The 18,983-nt window shown below is 39.3% G+C and overlaps 1 protein-coding gene across 2 annotated transcripts in view; it reads left to right on the top strand.

Moving 5' to 3' along the window:
- The first annotated feature begins 689 nt into the window (after nt 1-689).
- Nucleotides 690-18,983, top strand: part of FDX1 (ferredoxin 1) — a 34,991-nt gene continuing 16,697 nt past the window's right edge. The window contains exons 1-2 of one of the 2 annotated variants that reach the window (XM_060017987.2): nt 690-1,093; nt 5,988-6,112. In XM_060017987.2, the coding sequence (XP_059873970.1) occupies nt 894-1,093; nt 5,988-6,112 (325 nt within the window). In that variant the 5' untranslated portion in view covers nt 690-893. The remainder of the gene's footprint in view (nt 1,094-5,987; nt 6,113-18,983) is intronic. The other variant, XM_060017986.1, reaches the window with a different exon arrangement.

Genomic DNA, 18,983 nt, shown 5'->3' with positions numbered 1-18,983 from the left:
CATCTTATCCATGTAAAACTGTTATGGAGATTCTGACCCTCTAAAAGAAAAATTTATCCAAGGTCTCAGAGCTCAGAAGTGGTGGACCTTGGATTTGAACATCGCTATTTCTGACCTTAAAGCCCATGCTTTTCCCACCACAACCTATTAACCGTGATAAAGTGTATTTTAAAATTAATCTTCCTGGTTTTTTAAAATTCTTTAAAAAATCTCAGTTCCTGTTCAGGCTCATGGATCTCAGGTGCTCAAGAGCATCTATTTGCCATTCAAAGCCTAGGATCATTATCTGCCTTCTTCGGTATCCTTGTTTATTCATTACCGTGATCATTTATAACTTTATAGTCATAGTTATTCTCCTGGGTGTCTGCTTATTGGCTTTCTGAAATTTCCCACTGTCCTTGTTGACAATGGCTAGAATTCCCTTTTATCATAGTTTTTGAACTCCAAGATGACAATCTCCCATTTTTTTTTTCTTAATGGGCAGGAGGAGGAGGGAAGCGCAGGACAAAAGAAAGTGGTTTAGTTAACTGGGGATTGTTTTACTGTATCTTTCCGTCAGACGTTCAGCTAAAATTTATTGTTCCTGCTTGGCAACTCCAGAAGGTAACAAAGCAGCAAGGTCATCAATACAAAACCTGGTCAGTAGGTAGAACAACAAGGCGCGTAGCCCCGCCTCTATAGCCACGCCCTGGAGGCGGGGCCGCACTCGCGGCCCGCAAGACTTATAGGTCAGCCGGAAGACGCGCGAGGCCTTGGCGGTGCACTGAGCAGGCCCTCGCCGGGACCCCGGGCGTCAGGCAGGCGCAGCGTCAGCCCGCCCCCAGTCTTGGAGCCTCCCTCTCGTGGCGGCTGCAGTGCGGCCTGCGTTGCCTCCCGTAGTTATCCGACCGGCTATGGCCGCTCGTCTCCTGCGTGTCGCTTCCGCCGCCCTCGGCGACACAGCCGGCCGGTGGCTGCTCCTCGCCGGACCCCGCGCCGGAGCCGGCGGTCTCCGGGGGAGCCGGGGGCAGGGCGGGAGCGCCAGGCCGGGCCTGGGCGGCGGCGCAGCTGCGGCGACGCGGACGCTGAGCGTGTCGGCGCGCGCGCGGAGAAGGTGAGGCGCAGGGGGAGCGTGGGCGTTGGGTCCCTGGCAGAACGGCCGCGCTCCTTCCGCCTGCTTTCCGGTTCCGTCTGCTTCTCCCGGCGACGGCGTGCGGGTCACACGCCCGGCCCCACCCACCTCTTGCTCCACCTTCTCCGTGTCCCCGGCAGGTCGCTCGGTATGGTCACGGCCTCCTTTCCTTACGCTGCCAAGTTGCCTTTCAGATCCACTGACGCCTGGCGGGGAATGGAGGCCCGGTACCCCCGATCTCCTTGTCCCAGTGCCTCCTGTGCCCTCAGGAAAACCGGGCACTTTGCTGCCGCTGGTTCTCCGTGCGGTTTGGCGAGGATCTAACCTTTGCTATGCTAGAAACCGCGGTGACCTTCGTAAGATGCGCCCTGTTCGTGTCCTGGCCTGCAGTTTCTTATCGTGCCTTCCTCCTGCTAGGTCAGGACGTTCTGTCTCCAAGTCCGTGTCCATTTAGGATACACCTGCTCTGTCCCCGAGCTTCCCTGTTTGCTCTCTTCTGGTTGCTGTCGGGGTAAAAGCCCCAGCGTTGGACTGGCAAGGCCGGGGTTTAAACTGGGCTTTGACACTTACTGTCCAGTTTGTCTAACGTCAGTGGAGGATAATAATCGTGTCGGCCTCACAGGATTATTTGAAGAACAAATGAGAGCATACAGGTAATGCAGGGAGTCTTGTGTCTGGCCAGTATCGAGGATTCAGTAGATCCCACCTGTTAGCATCAGCTGCCTCCTAGGCTCACAGCGTTGTGTTTTGTATTAAGTGTCGAAAGAGGTGAGAGAAAATTTGCCCAAAATATGTTGCAGTCTTATATTCTTGGGCAGATTCGTTTCTCAAAGACAGAATCCCCTTAGATATAATAGAGAGAAAATTTCCTCATGATTTCAGAGTATAGCACTGTGTTGGTGCCTTATATAATGCAGGCCTCGGAACAGCTCTTTGACTCCCTTGCTGTTGTGTAGCAGCAAGAAGGAGCTGCAGGGAGAAAGGGCTGGATTTGTATTCCTCTCTAGTTTCTTCTTCATGAGGTTCCTGAGAATAGGGTGGAGGAGTTACTCATCTTTCCTCCTGTAATCCCATAATATAGTGGGTGCTCAATACATTTTTGTTGCATGAACTGTGAGGGAGATAATGGGGAAGGCAAGCAGGGGTTATTTGTCCGTTTCCGTTACACTTTCCTATCTTTGACCTTCCTCTGCCTGAATGCCTTGTTTTCTGCATTGTATGCTTTCTTGAAAATTTGTGTATAAATTGGGACATATGTTGAACATATTTGTGTAACTAGTATTTAAAGGAACATGATTGCTTTTGTAAATGGGAATTATATCCCCCAAACTTACTGTTTGAATTGGTACATCAAGTTGTCTTAAAGGGAAGCACATCTGTCTGCTCCCTTATAAACCTGCTTTCCCCCTCATTGGCACGGTTTCCATTGGTGCCCTGTGCTTCCTATCACAGACTTTGGAGCTACAACTAGGTTTTCTGACTCTTATTATCTAAGACTTATGCTATCCAATATGGTCACTATTAACCACATGTAGTCATTTAAGTTTAAGATAATTAAAGTTAAATAAAATTAAAGAATCATTTTCCCAGTTCCACTGGCCACATTTCAAGTACTGGATAAACACACATGGCTAGAAGCTACTGTCTGGGACATCACAGCTATAGAATATCTCTGTTATTGCACAAAGTTTGGACAGAACAGTCTAGAAGCTGTAGTTCTGACTTTGAAATTTAACATTTAGATAAGCTTTCAGTAATTGAGAGTCGAAAAACTCCTTTTACTTCAAAATACCCTGATATAGTACTTTATATTTTGTGGTGATTTAGGTTGTAAAGGGCTTTCACATGTATTATTTCCCTTGACTCTTAAGAAAATCCTGAGATAGGTGAGGTAGATAAACGAGAATAAAAATTTATATTAAGTAGCATGCAAAACTAGGACTAGAACTCACATAGTTTTTGTTTGTTTTTTGAGCACCATTAGAGTTGATAATTCTTTAGCCCATAGGGTCATTTGGAAGAGTTAAGGTGGCTATGGAAGTGGGGAGCCCTAGACGGGGCCCTTGGACCAACTACCCCAGGCTACCCCACATAGTGAAAGGGTGGGCATCAGCAGCCATAACTCCTCTCCCTATTAGAAGTCTGTTAAGAGCTTTACCGCAGCAGCCCCTGGAGAGCTTTGTCAAAATATCTGCTGTGGTTGAGCAGAATAAATGGCGGTGCATAAAGGGTAAACAAGTGAAGAAAATAGTTGTTTGTGGTGCTGGCTAACTCATTGATGATAGAGGATTTAGAAGGATCCTAATTATTTCCCAGTGCATGAAATCTTATCCTTTTTGGAAACAGCTAGAAGCTTTTAGCTAGTTCTTAGAATTGGGGAAGAAAACTATAGAAACCCCACAAATACCACTTGTTAATAGTGAATGGATAAAGTTACCTGGATAAAGTGCATGTGTATAATGCTTTAAGGAACAAAATATTTCCACAAACTTTCTCTCCTTTAATTCTCTCAGCAGCTGGGTGAAGTCACTGTTATTGCCATTTTACCCATGGTCACCTAATGAGTATACATATGTCAGAACCAGGGCTAGAATCTACCTTTTCTGACTCTTACATCTTATATTCCATACTTTCTCATCTGCAAAATTACTTGTTCTCTCTCATTTCTGCTTCTTCTCCTGTTCTTTGATAAACCTGTTATTACTCTTACTCTGCAGTTTTTTTCTGGGGCTGTACACCTTTTTTAATATGTAGCAGCAGTTCAGGCTCCTTAACAACAAAAGGACTTTTAAATAAAAGTTATCAATCAGTGTTTGTTGAGCTCTACAGTATGTTAGGAATTTTGCATATGTTGTCCAAACTATGAGATAAATGTTACCCTGATTTTACAGAAGAGGAGTCTGATGTCAGAGTTGCAATTTCTTGGCTGTAGCTCATCTCTAGAGTGCTGCAGAAGAGCAGCAGTGCCCAAACCTCCGGCCTTCAGTAGTGTGTATAAATGATGGAATTCTTTCTGCTGCACTTCTTGTACCTTAGGCTACCAGGCATTTTTTGATGTCAAATCTCTAGGCTTCTGCAGGGCTCAGACCCATATTTCCATCAGGCTTCTGGACATTTGCATCTGTTTATTATTAAATCAAACAGGTTTAAAGTTGAACTCATTTCCAATCTTCCCCAAAGCTCCTTCTCCTCCTAAGTTAAACTTAAGTTAAACTGTACTCCCTCATTGTCCGAGCTAGAAATTTCAACATTATTTCTTCCCTCTCCAAAAGTTTTTAATTCTGCCTCCTGAATATCTCTCAGTATCTCTCAAATCAGTGTCTCCTACGTCCCTACTTTGTTTATGACCTCCAGTGTGGTCTCCCTGCCTCCAGAGTGTCTTCATTCCTAGTCATTTTTCTTCGAAAAAATAGCAGTTGCCTAGTTGAAAATCACGAATGTTTGGGAATACTTGCTTTAAAGCATTTGTTGCTACGAAAAGAAGTCAGAGAGCACATGCCCATTTAAGGAACATTCTCTCTCTCTTTCTCTCTCTCTCTCACACACACACACATACACACACACACACACACACACACACACACACAATTCTGATCAAAATTTTTAATTACTAGGATCCTCATTTTTCAGCATTGAGTTATCAAGGACGACATTATCTGATAAGGCCTCAGCTGCCTTGTTTGGGAAATGAGATGATGGACTTGGTAATTTGCAAGATATTTATAGCTCTGAAATTATGTAGTTCTAGGTTTTACTTAAACTAAGCAATGTTTTCTTTGATGGACTATTACCATCTATTGGCAGTAGTGAAAATTACAACTAATTCGTTTAAGCTGAAGTACATCTTTTCAATTGTGAGGTAAAAATTTAAATAACCAGTAGTGGAGGATAAGTATTTAGTTGATAATATGATTTCTTTTTTTTTTTTTTTTTTGCGGTACACGGGCCTCTCACTGTTGTGGCCTCTCCCGTTGCGGAGCACAGGCTCCGCACTCGCAGGCTCAGCGGCCACGGCTCAAGGGCCCAGCCACGCCGCGGCACGTGGGATCTTCCCAGACCCGGGCACGAACCCGTGTCCCCTGCATCGGCAGGCGGACTCTCAACCACTGCGCCACCCGGGAAGCCCAATAGTAATATGATTTCTTTTCCCAAAGTTTGGACTGATGTTTGTGAGAAGGGTAAGAAATTTAAGTTAGTTAGCTAACTGATAACTAGCTGATAGATATCCTATAGTAATGAAACATGTAAGGAGATATTATATTTATTTTCTGACATATTCAAGCAAAGAAGACCCTTTTTCTAGTCCCTTTGTTTTTCGAGTACACTATATGGACCAAAATGAGATGTTCAAATACTCAGAAAACTATCAAACTGCTGGCTCTCAGTGACCGTACTTATCGGACACTTGCATAACAATTGCCTTATCAATAGCAGAATGATTTGTTTTTAAAGCTCTCCACAACCGTCACCTAGTCTTTTAGGGACACATTCATAGAGACATTGTTTTTCAGAGAGCTATGTGAGAGCAAAGCAAACTTCACGAGTGACAATGATTGCTAAGCATTTCATGTAACTGTGACCTGAGAGTGAGCACTGGGGAGACACATACTGCAGGTGGCCTTGATAGTGATGTACTTGCTATTTCCTTTAAGGTGGCAGAGCTTCCCTCCTGGTAGGTGGGTAGATAGATATGCCTGTGATTTGTGGTGTCTCCTTCCCAAATAAACTTGGGAAAGAAAAAACCATAAAGGAGGATATTTGCATGCACACAGGCACACACACAACCTATTTTTTGACGTTACAGGTTCTTAGAACAATTATTTTAAAGTATCTTTTGAAATTATTAAAAATAATAAAGGACTGCTTCCTTTTCCAGCTCAGAAGATAAAATAACAGTCCACTTTATAAACCGTGATGGTGAAACATTAACAAGCAAAGGAAAAGTTGGTGACACTCTACTAGATATTGTGGTTGAAAATAATCTTGATATTGATGGTTTTGGTGAGTATGGAACATACTTTAAAATTTATAAGTGAAACTGTTGAATAGGTTTCAGCTTTGTTTTTTCGAAGAATTTTAACTAGAGTATGCTAAGTGAAATATTAAAATTCAGGATGTGTTAGTGTTATATTCTCACCTATAAAGAATAAGTGACACTGTGTTTCTCTTCTTTGAACATTAATTAGCTATATGCCCCAAAGTCTGTTGCTTCATTACCTTATTGATTATGTGTGCAATGCAAAGCTGGGAGTAGGAAGTGGAATTGAAAGATACCAGGTTGAGATAATAAATGTCATATCAGTGGGTAGTTAAATCATTTTAACTTAGTCTTTTTTTAAACTTTTTAGTTTGAAATAATCTTTGACTTATAGAAAAGTTGCAAAAATAGTACAGAGAGTTTCTGTATAATCTTCACTCAGCTTCCCCTACTGTTAACAATTTATATAACCATAATACAATAATCAAAACACAGAAATTAACATTGGTTCAATAACTAAAAAACTACAGATTTATAGAATTTTGCTAGCTTTTCCACTAATATCTCTGTTTTGGGATTCAATCCAGGATCCCACATTGCATTTAGTTATCATATCTCCTTAGTCTCCTTCAGTCTGACATTTCCTCAGTCTTGTTTTTCATGACCTTGATACTTTTGAAAAGTACTGGTAAGTATTTTGTAAAATGTTCCTCAATTTGGGTTTGACTGGTGCTTTCTTTTTCTTTTTAATTTAATTTTTTAAAAATTATTTTATTTATTTATTTATGTATGTCTGCACCATGTGGCTTATGGCATCTTAGTTCCCAACCGGAGATTGAACCTGGGCCCTTGACAGTGAAAGCATCGAGTCCTAACCACTGGACTGCCAGGGAATTCCCAGACTGGTGTTTTCTTAATTACATTGAGCTTATGCATTCTTTTTATTTTAAGTGAGTTTTATTTTACTTACTACTTTCTTATTTTATTTTATTTTTATTGAGATATAATCGATATGTTAGTTCCAGGTATACAACATAATGGTTTGATATTTGTATACACTGTGAAGTGATCACCTGAATAGTAAGTCTAGTTAGCATTCATCACCATACGTAGTCTTGAATGTCATCTCACCTTCCTAGAAAGGGTACTTAATCTACCTCTTACTAGAGAAGGAAGTGTTTTGTTTAGAAAGTTTTCATTTCTAGGCTTTTGACCATATTCCTTAACCACTCACACAAAGCCCATGTCCTGGAAGCTGACATCTTAGAGCTCAGGGATACCCTGTATATCACTTGTCAGTTTTGCTCGAGCATTCTCTCTATCTAGAATGGTGGTTCTTTAAGAGGGTTCCATCAGTGTCACTTGGGAAATGCACATTCTCAGGCCCCACTCCAGATCTACTGATTCAGAAAGTCTGGGGTGTGGCCCAGAAATGTGTGTTTTAACAAGCCCTCCATGTGATTCGGTTGCATGTTTAAGTTTGAGAACCATTGGTCTGCAATCAGGTCCAGGGAGCATATCTGACTATTCTTCCTTCAAGGCACTGTTCACATTGCATTTTTTTTTTTTTTTTTTTGCGGTACGCGGGCCTCTCACTGCTGTGGCCTCTCCCGTTGCAGAGCACAGGCTCCGGACGCGCAGGCTCAGCGGCCATGGCTCACGGGCCCAGCCGCTCTGCGGCATGTGGGATCTTCCCGGGCCGGGGCACGAACCCGCGTCCCCTGCATCGGCAGGCGGACTCTCAACCACTGTGCCACCAGGGAAGCCCCACATTGCACTTTTAAGAACACTTTTCAGATCAGAATTATTTCTCCTCCTCCATTTTCCCATGATATATTAAATATACTTCTCTATGTTAATATTCATCTCAGTTTTCCTTTTTAGAGGGAATATCTCTTTCCTTTATTAGAGTTTGTACTTTTGGAAGACTGTTATCACTCAGGTAACCAGAGTTGGCAGTCAGTAATATTTGCTGAATTTCTCAATCTAATGTCAGTTTCAGGGATAACTGTAACAACTACCATTTGAGTGCATACTACATCCCAGCATATGTTACCTATTATTGTAATAACTCTAAGAGGTAGATTTTTTTTTTAACTTCCACTTTATAGATGAAGAAACTAAAGTTCAGAGAAATTAGTGTTCCCTGGGTCATACAGGTAGCAAGTAAGAAGGCTAAGATTCAAACCTAAGTCTCTCTAACGCCTAAACCTCTGCTTTTTCCTTTATGCCTTTTTCTCTAAGAAGCATCTTTCCTTTGTGAACACTTGTTATAGAAATTAGGTGATGAAATAGTTGATATAGTTCTAGTTTTAAGGAATTTTTTACTCTAATGCAGTGGTTCTTGGCTAGGACTGAGTTTCAGAATTCTGCAGAACTTTAAAAAGTGTTACGTCCTTGATGGTAAGGGAGAAAGGGAAGTTGTGCAGGTATCCTTTTAAAAAGCTCCACGTGGTTCAGATCCATACCATGGTTAAGAACAGCTAATGTATGGAAAAGAACCCATTGATAATTTATATATATATTCTATAAAATTTATATATAATTGATCTCCCTCATGAGTTCATATTCAGCAACACTTTTGACTAAGCTGTGTTTCTCTGAATTATTCTCTCACAAATGAAAAGTAGTACATTGCACAGTAATTGAGAATAGACTCTGGAATTAGACAAATTGTGGTTCATAAACCAACATTGTCACTTACTAGCCATGAGACCTGGAGCAAGCTACTTTACGTCTGTATGCCTCAGTTTCCTCTTCTGTAAAATAGGATTGTAATAGTTCTAACCTCATAGGGTTGTTAAAGATTAAATAGGGTATTGGAAGTGAAGTGCTTAGCATAGTGGCTACGTTGGTAAGAACAGTAGGATTTGTGGCATTTTAACTTGCCCTATTCGCCTCTCTTCTCCCCAGTTCAACAGTAGCCTTAAAAACCAGCAACCTTGTGGCCACTGGAGGGGCAAACTGGTTTGAGTTCCTCAGAAGGTCCCATCTCCAGAACGTTGTCACTTGTCTTGCAGCTTCTCAGAAAAGCTCCGTTCCAGGGAGTTCTTATTTGACCTGCCTCAGAGATTGCTCTGTGGGGAGTCTCTGTCCCTAGGACTTCCATCTAAAATAATTACCTGCAGTCGTTGAACACTGTGCTGCCTGAGGCTGTGATGCCACTTGGAGCAAACAAGAGCTTGGCCAAAAATCTAAAAGGAAGATCTGGGGAACGAGATGTCTGTAGTGGGCTTTGAAATGCTTCAGGGATCTAGAAGGCCACACACAAATGCAGGACTGTGTTTGTGCCCAGGAAAGACCCGACAGGGCCCCAGTCTCTCATCTCTGGCTGACTTTGAGGTCCCATGCAGGTGAAGGCCAAGACAGACATGTAGACTGCTTGAACGCTGAAGGTGCGCCTAATCACGCACTGAGCTCCTCAGCAAAGGGTAGAAGCCATATTGGTTCAGAGCACTGAAGGAAACCTCCATCCAGTCATCTAGCTGACCACGAAGCTCACTGAGTGGAGACATTGGTGGTCACGTGCTACAGGGAATACAGACCTCAGAGTTAGTCTGGGAAAGTCACTGGAGAAACAAATAGCAGCAACAACAAACCCAGGGGAGACAGTGGTGATCTGAATTCCAGAGTTACCATATTATATTACTTAGAATGTCCACTTGGCAATAAAAAAATTCAAGACACCCAAAGAAACAGGAAAGTATGGTCCATACTCAGAAAAAAAAAAAAAAGCAGTCAATAGAGACTGTCCCCAAGGAGGCCCAGGTATTAGACTTACTAGACAAAGATGTTAAATCAGCTGTTATAAAAGTTCAGAGAGCTTAAGGAAAGTATGTGGAGATATTCTTGGGCCTTTGCACATCTGTGTATGTGGACCCTGTTACCACTCTGTATAAGGGTATGTAAAAGAAATAGTGAACTTTGTTCCTGCCCTTGAGAAAGCTGATCTCTTCTGCTCTGGGAAGGCTAATGTGGAGGCTGTGAACCGGTAAATCTCTTTCTGTAAATTTCTCCACAGATTCCATCTCAGCTTTAGGAAAGGACATGTATACTAGGCTGTTTACTGCAAAGATGTTTGTAACAGCGAAAGATTTGAAAGAAGCAAATGCCCATCAATAGAGGACTGATCTATGTAGTCCTACTAGGGGATACTATATGGCTGTGTTTAAAAAAGAAAAAAAATCTCTGAAAGGAGTCTTAAAAACAAATATCAGTGATTACCTGTTGATAGGAGGGAGGCAGAGGGGAGACTTTAAGTGCCATGGTGTATTTAATCCATCTCTTTCTTTGGACATTTAGGTGGCTTCCAGTTTTCAACTATTGTAAATAACCTTAAGGTGAACATCCCCAGAAATACCTTTCTGTGTTTATGTTCTGTAATTTTCTTGCATTAAATTCCTGGAGATGGAATTACTTAGTAAAGCTTGTTTTATAAATTGTTTGCTCAAACTGTTTGCCTGTTTTTCAGATGAGGTATTATTTTCAGCTGTTAGGAAAGGCTCTTTAAATGTGCAAAAAAAAAAAAAAAGAAAATTAATTTTAAACATTTATTTGAAAGGCTTTTAACTTCTTTTTTACATGAAGCTACATTCAGTAGCTACATAAAGTATTTTACATTACTTTATTTATAGTAGATAATTTCCATAAGTTGCTTTCCATTACTTTGAAATAAAAGTATAAGTATTTTGACCTTAATACTTGAAAGTATCTTTAAAATTTTTAAAAAGTATTTTTCTTTAATTTTTAAAAGGTATATATTGTAGTACACTGTTTTTCAAACTGCAGGTTGTAACCATTTGTGGGTCATATAATCAACTTAATAGCTTTCAACTAGAATTTAAAGTAATTAAAAAGAACATGTAAAAACACACCATCTTTTGTATTATTCCATGAAATGATTGTTTAGCTATTTTACAAAGTATATGTATACTAGGTTGTGATGTAAAATAGAACTCAAAATTAAAACATTCTTTTTGGAAGCCATTGGTTAGAATGATTAAGAATGGAGTCTTCCTGCCTTGATTTGTTCCCCAGCTCTGTCACTTTGCCAGCTTTGTGACCTTGGGTTAGGTCTCTAACCCCTTCATACCTCGTCTCCTTTAGGGTAAAATGGGAATAATGTTAGTATCTACCTCGTAAGGTTCCTGTAAAGATCCAGTGAGTTTATCTAAGCAAGGCTAAATAGGTGTTAGCTATTTTTGTTAACATAGTTATTACTACAGGCTCATTGTTCATTATAACAAATTTAAGAAGTACATTAAAAAAATCAGAACTTCCTATAGTTTTTACTTTTCTTTTGGGGGGGAGATTTTTTTTTCTTGAATTTTAGAATTTTATTTTATTTATCTTTTTATACAGCAGGTTCTTATTAGTTATCCATTTTATACATAATAGTGTATATATGTCAATCCCAGTCTCCCAATTCATCACACCATCACACCCATCCCCTACCGCTTTCCCCCTTTGGTGTCCATACGTTTGTTCTCTACATCTGTGTCTCAATTTCTGCCCTGCAAACCGGTTCATCTGTACCATTTTTCTAGGTTACAAATATAGGCATTAATATACAATATTTTTCTCTTTCTGACTTCACTCTGTATGACAGTGTCTAGATTCATCCACATCTCTACAAATGACCCAATTTCCTTCCTTTTTATGGCTGAGTAATATTCCATTGTATATATGTAACACATCTTCTTTATCCATTCATCTCTCGATGGGCATTTAGGTTGTTTCCATGACCTGGCTATTGTAAATAGTGCTGCAGTGAACACTGGGGTGCATGTGTCTTTTTGAATTATGGTTTTCTCTGTATATAGACCCAGTAGTGGGATTGCTGGGTCATATGGTAATTCTATTTTTAGTTTTTTAAGGAACCTCCATACTGTTCTCCATAGTGGCTGTATCAATTTACATTCCCACCACAGTGCAAGAGGGTTCCCTTTTCTCCACACCCTCTCCAGCATTTGTTGTTTGTAGATTTTCTGATGATGCCCATTCTAACTGGTGTGAGGTGATACCTCATTGTAGTTTTGATTTGCTTTTCTCTAATAATTTGTGATGTTGAGCAGCTATTCATGTGCTTCTTGGCGATCTGTATGTCTTCTTTGGAGAAATGTCTGTTTAGGTCTTCTGCCCATTTTTTGATTGGGTTGTTTGTTTTTTTAATATTGAGCTGCATGAGCTGTTTATATATTTTGGAGATGAATCCTTTGTCCATTGAAACATTTGCAAATATTTTCGCTCATTCTGAGGTTGTATTTTCCTCTTGTTTGTAGTTTCCTTTGCTTTGCAAAACTTTTAAGTTTCATTAGGTCCATTTTTGTTTATTTTTAGTTTTATTTCCATTACTCTAGGAGGTGAATCAAAAAAGATCTTGCTGTGATTTATGTCAAAGAGTGTTCTTCCTATGTTTTCCTCTAAGAGTTTGATAGTTTCTGTCCTTACATTTAGGTCTTTAATCCATTTTGAGCTTATTTTTGTGTATGGTATTAGGGAGTGATCTAATCTCATACTTTTACATGTACCTGTCCAGTTTTCCCAGCACCACTTATTGAAGAGGTTGTCCTTTCTCCACTGTACATTCCTGCCTCCTTTATTAAAGATAAGGTGACCATATGTGCGTGGGTTTATCTCTGGGCTTTCCATCCTGTTCCATTGATCTGTATTTCTATTTTCCTACCAGTACCATATTGTCTTGATTACTGTAGCTTTGTAGTATAGTCTGAAGTCAGGGAGTCTGATTCCTCCAGCTCCGATTTTTTCCCCTCAAGACTGCTTTGGCTACTCGGGTCTTTTGTGCCTCCATACAGATTTTAAGGTTTTTTGTTCTAGTTCTGTAAAAAATACCATTGGTAATTTGATAGGGATTGCATTGAATCTGTAGATTGCTTTGGGTAGTGTAGTCATTTTCACAGTACTGATTCTTCCAATCCAAGAATATGGTATATCTCTCCATCTGTTTGTATCATCTTTAATTTCTTTCATCAGTGTCTTATAGTTTTCTGTATACAGGTCTTTTGTCTCCCTAGGTAGGTTTATTCCTAGGTATTTTATTCTTTTTGTTACAGTGGTAAATGGGAGTGTCTCCTTAATTTCTCTTTCAGATTTTTCATCATTAGTGTATAGAAATGCAAGAGATTTCTGTGCATTAATTTTGTATCCTGCAACTTTACCAAATTCATTGATTAGCTCTAGTAGTTTTCTGGTGGCATCTTTAAGATTCTCTATGTATAGTATCATGTCATCTGCAAACAGTGACAGTTTTACTTCTTCTTTTCCAATTTGCATTCCTTTTATTTCTTTTTCTTCTCTGATTGCCATGACTAGGACTTCCAAAATTAAGTTGAATAATAGTGGTGAGAGTGGATATCCTTGTCTTGTTCTTGATCTTAGAGGAAATGCTTTCAGTTTTTCACCAGTGAGAATGACGTTTGCTGTGAGTTTGTCATATATGGCCTTTATTATTTTGAGGTAGGTTCCCTCTATGCCCACTTTCTGGAGAGTTTTTATCATAATGGGTGTTGAATTTTGTCAAAAGCTTTTTCTGTATCTATTGAGATGATCATATGGTTTTTCTTCTTCAATTTGTTAATATGGTGTATCACATTGATTGATTTGCATATATTAAAGAATCCTTGCATCCCTGGGATAAATCCCTCTTGATCATGGTGTATGATCCTTTTAATGTGTTGTTGGAATCGGTTTGCTACTATTTTGAGGATTTTTGCATCTATATTCATCAGTGATATTGGTCTGTAATTTTCTTTTTTTGTAGTATCTTTGTCTGGTTTTGGGATCAGGGGGATGGTGGCCTCATAGAATGAGTTTGGGAGTGTTCCTTCCTCTGCAATTTTTTGGAAGAGTTTGAGAAGGATGGGTGTTAGCTCTTCTCTAAATGTTTGATAGAAATCACCTGTGAAGCCATCTGGCCCTGGGCTTTTGTTTCTTGGAAGATTTTTAATCACAGTTTCAATTTCATTCCTTGTGATTGGTTTGTTCATATTTTCTATTTCTTCCTGGTTCAGTCATGGAAGTATATACCCTTCTAAGAATTTGTCCATTTCTTCCAGGTTGTCCGTTTTATTGGCATAGAGTTGCTTGTAGTAATCTCTTAGGATGCTTTGTATTTCTGCGGTGTCTGTTGTAACTTCTCCTTTTTCATTTCTAATTTTATTGATTTGAGTCCTCTCCCTCTTTTTCTTGATGAGTCTGGCTAATGGTTTATCAGATTTTGTTTATCTTCTCAAAGAATCAGCTTTTAGCTTTATTGATCTTTGCTATTGTTTTCTTTGTTTCTATTTCATTTATTTCTGCTTTGATCTTTATGATTTCTTTCTTTCTGCTAACTTTGGGTTTTGTTTGTTCTTCTTTCTCTAGTTCCTTTAGGTGTAAGGGTAGATTGTTTATTTGAGATTTTTCTTTTTTCTTGAGGTAGGCTTGTATTGCTATAAACTTCCCTCTTAGAACTGCTTTTGCTGCATCCCATAGGTTTTGAATAGTCATGTTTTCATTGTCATTTTTCTCTAGGTATTTTTTGATTTTTCTTTGATTTCTTCAGTGATCTCTTGGTTATTTAGTAACGTATTTTTTAGCCTCCATGTGTTTGTGTTTTTTACACTTTTTCCCTTTAATTCATTTCTAATCTTATAGAGTTGTGGTCAGAAAAGATGCTTGATATGATTTCAGTTTCCTTAAATTTACTGAGGCTAGATTTGTGACGCACGATGTGATCTATCCTGGAGAATGTTTCGTGTGCACTTGAGAAGAAAGTGTAATCTGCTGTTTTTGGATGGAACATCCTATAAATATCAATTAGATCTATCTGGTCTATTGTATCATTTAAAGTTTCTGTTTCCTTATTAATTTTCTGTTTGGATGATCTTTCCATTGGTATAAGTGAGGTGTTAAAGTCCCCCACTATTACTGTGTTACTGTCGATTTCCTTTTTTATAGCTGTTAGCAGTTGCCTTATGTATTGAGGTGCTCCTATGTTGGGTGCATATATATTTATAATTGTTATATCTTCTTCTTGGATTGATCCCTTGATCATTATGTAGTGTCCTTACTTGTCTCTTGTAGCATTCTTTATTTTAAAGTCTATTTTGTCTGATATGAGTATTGCTGCTCCAGCTTTCTTTTGATTTCCATTTGCATGGAATATATTTTCCATCCCCTCACTTTCAGTCTGTATGTGTCCCTAGGTCTGAAGTGGGTCTCTTGTAGACAGCATATATATGGGTCTTGTTTTTGTATCCATTCAACGAGCCTGTGTCTTTTGGTTGGAGCATTTAATCAATGCACGTTTAAGGCAGTTATTGATAAGTGTGTTCCTATTACCATTTTCGTAATTGTTTTGGGTTTGTTTTTGTAGGTCCTTCTCTTGTGTTTCCCACTTAGAGAAGTTCCTTTAGCATATGTTGTAGAGCTGGTTTGGTGGTGCTGAATTCTCTTAGCTTTTGCTAAGAGAAAGCTTTTGATTTCTGTAAAGCTTTTGATTTCTCCATCAAATCTGAATGAGATCCTTGACAGGTAGTTTAATCTTGGTAGTAGGTTCTTCCCTTTCATCAGTTTAAGTATATCATGCCACTCCCTTCTGGCTTGTAGAGTTTCTGCTGAGACATCAGCTGTTAACCTCATGGGAGTTCCCTTGTATGTTATTTGTCATTTTTCCCTTGCTGCTTTCAATAATTTTTCTTTGTCTTTAATTTTTGCCAATTGGATTATTGTGTGTCTTGGCATGTTTCTCCTTGCATTTATCCTGTATGGGACTCTCTGCCTTTCCTGGAGTTGAGTGGCTGTTTCCTTTCCCATGTTAGGGAAGTTTTCAATTATAATCTCTTCAAATATATTCTCATGTCCTTTCTCTCTTTCTTCTCCTTCTGGGACCCCTATAATGCGAACATTGTTGCATTTCATGTTGTCCCAGAGGTCTCCTAGGCTGTCTTCATTTCTTTTCATTCTTTTTTCTTTATTCTGTTCCGCAGCAGTGAATTCCACCGTTCTGTCTTCCAGGTCACTTATCTGTTCTTCTGCCTCAGTTATTCTGCTATTGATTCCTTCTAGTGTAGTTTTCATTTCACTTCTTGTATTGTTCATCTCTGTTTGTTTGTTCTTTAATTCTTCTAGGTCTTTGTTTAACACTTCTTGCATCTTCTTGATCTTTGCCTCCATTCTTTTTCCGAGTTCCTGGATCATCTTCACTCTCATTATTCTGAATTCTTTTTCTGGAAGGTTGCCTATCCACTTCAGTTAGCTGTTTTTCTGGGGTTTTATCTTCTTCCTTCATCTGGTACATAGCTGTCTGCCTTTTCATGTTGTCTATCTTTCTGTGAATGTGGTTTCTGTTCCATAGGCTGCAGGATTGTAGTTCTTCTTGCTTGTCCCTATAGTCTTATCACACAGAGATAACCACTAACAGAATCTTTTTCCCCTGATGCCCCAGAAATACAGAAAATTTAATGCCAATACAATCTTCAGTAGTTTGATAAGATTTCTGCATTCATTTATACAGACTTAGAAGAGAAACTTTAAAGATCAAGGATCCTAATGTGTCCAGAAATTTTGGCATGTAAATACACATTTGAGATAAGCTAAAATAGGTTCACAAAAGATAGAGTTAAAATACTCAGCCACTTTCTAGAAAAAAGATGAGAGAAATGCAGTCAAGAAGTCTGAAATATTATGTTTATGAAGAAGAGGTTGTGATAACAACATTATAGGGGCAACTATTTAATTCATTTCTAAAGTTGAATACAGGACACCCTTTACATATTGCCTTTGTTATAGTCATGCTCATAGGTGAACACCATATGCAGACGAGGGTGGCCAAGTACAGAGTGTCTGTACAGTTTCTCCCTGGATGATCTTATCCCTTCTGTGACCTTAAATCCCATCCAGATGCTCATAGACTCTTTTTTTTTTGTATAAAATTTACTTTATTTAACATCTGTTTTGGCATATAATTGCCTTACAATGGTGTGTTAGTTTCTGCTTTATAACAAAGTGAATCAGTTATACATATACATATGTCCCCATATCTCTTCCCTCTTGCATCTCCTTCCCTCCCACCCTCCCTATCCCACCCCTCTAGGTGGTCACAAAGCACCGAGCTGATCTCCCTGTGCTATGCAGCTGCTTCCCGCTAGCTAGCTGTTTTACGTTTAGTAGTGTACATATGTCCATGCCACTCTCTCACTTTGTCCCAGCTTACCCTTCCCCCTGCCCGTATCCTCAAGTCCATTCTGTAGTAGGTCTGCAACTTTATTCCCATCTTGCCCCTAGGTTCTTCATGACAATTTTTTTTTTTTTTAGATTCCATATATATGTTAGCATACGGTATTTGTTTTTCTCTTTCTGACTTACTTCACTCTGTACAACAGTCTCTAGGTCCATCCACCTCACTACGAATACTTCAGTTTCGTTTCTTTTTATGGCTGAGTAATATTCCATTCTATATATGTGCCACATCTTTATTCATTCATCTGTTGATGGACACTTAGGTAGCTTCCATATCCTGGCTATTGTAAATAGAGCTGCAATGAACATTTTGGTACATGACTCTTTTTGAATTATGGTTTTCTCAGGATATATGCCCAGTAGTGGGATTGCTTGGTCGTATGGTAGTTCTCTTTTTAGTTTTTTAAGGAACGTCCATACTGTTCTCTGTAGTGGCTTTATCAATTTACATTCCCACCAACAGTGCAAGAGGGTTCCCTTTTCTCCACACCCTCTTCAGCATTTATTGTTTGTAGTATTTTTGATGATGGCCATTCTGACTGGTGTGCAGATGCTCATAGACTCTTAAGTTTACATTGTTAGCTCAACCATTCCTCTGAGCCCTGGACTTATAGATTCAACTTCCTACTTTATGTCTTTTCTTGGAAATTGCACAGGCATTTAAACAAGTCAACATATTTAAACAGATTTTGATTCTTTCCCCCCCACTGAAACTTATCTTTCTGAGAATCTTTTCTGCCAGTAGCGAGCATCACTCAGGTGCTCCAGCCTGAAACTGGAGAGCGTCTTTTATTCTTTCTTCTTCCCTATCCTCTACCTTCAGTCCACCAGCAGCTCCTGTCAGATGTGCTCCATGTATGTCTCCAATGTGTCCTGTGTTCACCATCCCTGCAGTCACTACTTGGGGCTGGCTAGTTACTATGTTCCAGGAACTGCACTACTCTGCTTCTGCTCTTGAGCCCAGCAGCTAGGGTGATTCATCATAATGCACATCAGACAGGTTCCTTGATTTAAAGCCATGAATAACTTTTCATTTAGGTTAAAATGCACATTCCTTACCCTAGCCTAAAAGGTTTTGCATTAATGGCCCCATCTGCCTTTCTTCCTCTTCCCCATTTCTCATTGTTCTTTCTCTCAGTTTGGCCACACTGGCCTTTTATCAAGAGCTGAACTCACCCAGAATTTCTAGCTTGGAGACTTTGTTCATGCTTTGCATTTTCTTCTGCCTGGGACACTTCCCTCTCACTCCACCCTGAATATCCTGTATGTGTTTGCTGGTCTCAGTTTATCTTATATTGTAATACTTCCTTACTGGGTCTTTGCCCAACCACCCAGTCCAAAATGTTCTTTCATTACCCTGAACCTGTTATTCTCCATCGCAGCATCCTGTTCATTTTTTTCATGGCATTTATCACAACCTGTTAATTGTATATTTGTTTACTTGTACATTTTTCTCCTAAGAGACTGTGATGAAGTATAAAATCATCCTTGTTTTATTTATATATGAAGTGAAGTAGTGAATGGACAAGTGAGTAAAAAGGGACAATTGTAAATTTTGGAAGCAATAAATTTATGAACATTCCTTTCCAACTTTTAAGTTAATGTAGATTTTTTAGATGATCTTTAAGTTTTCAGAGTATATTATAGTATTCT

Source organism: Delphinus delphis, chromosome 8, assembly GCF_949987515.2.
Source record: "Delphinus delphis chromosome 8, mDelDel1.2, whole genome shotgun sequence".
Lineage (NCBI taxonomy): Eukaryota > Metazoa > Chordata > Mammalia > Artiodactyla > Delphinidae > Delphinus > Delphinus delphis.
Note: the sequence above shows the minus strand (reverse complement) of the source record. Positions and strands in the feature narration are given on the sequence as shown.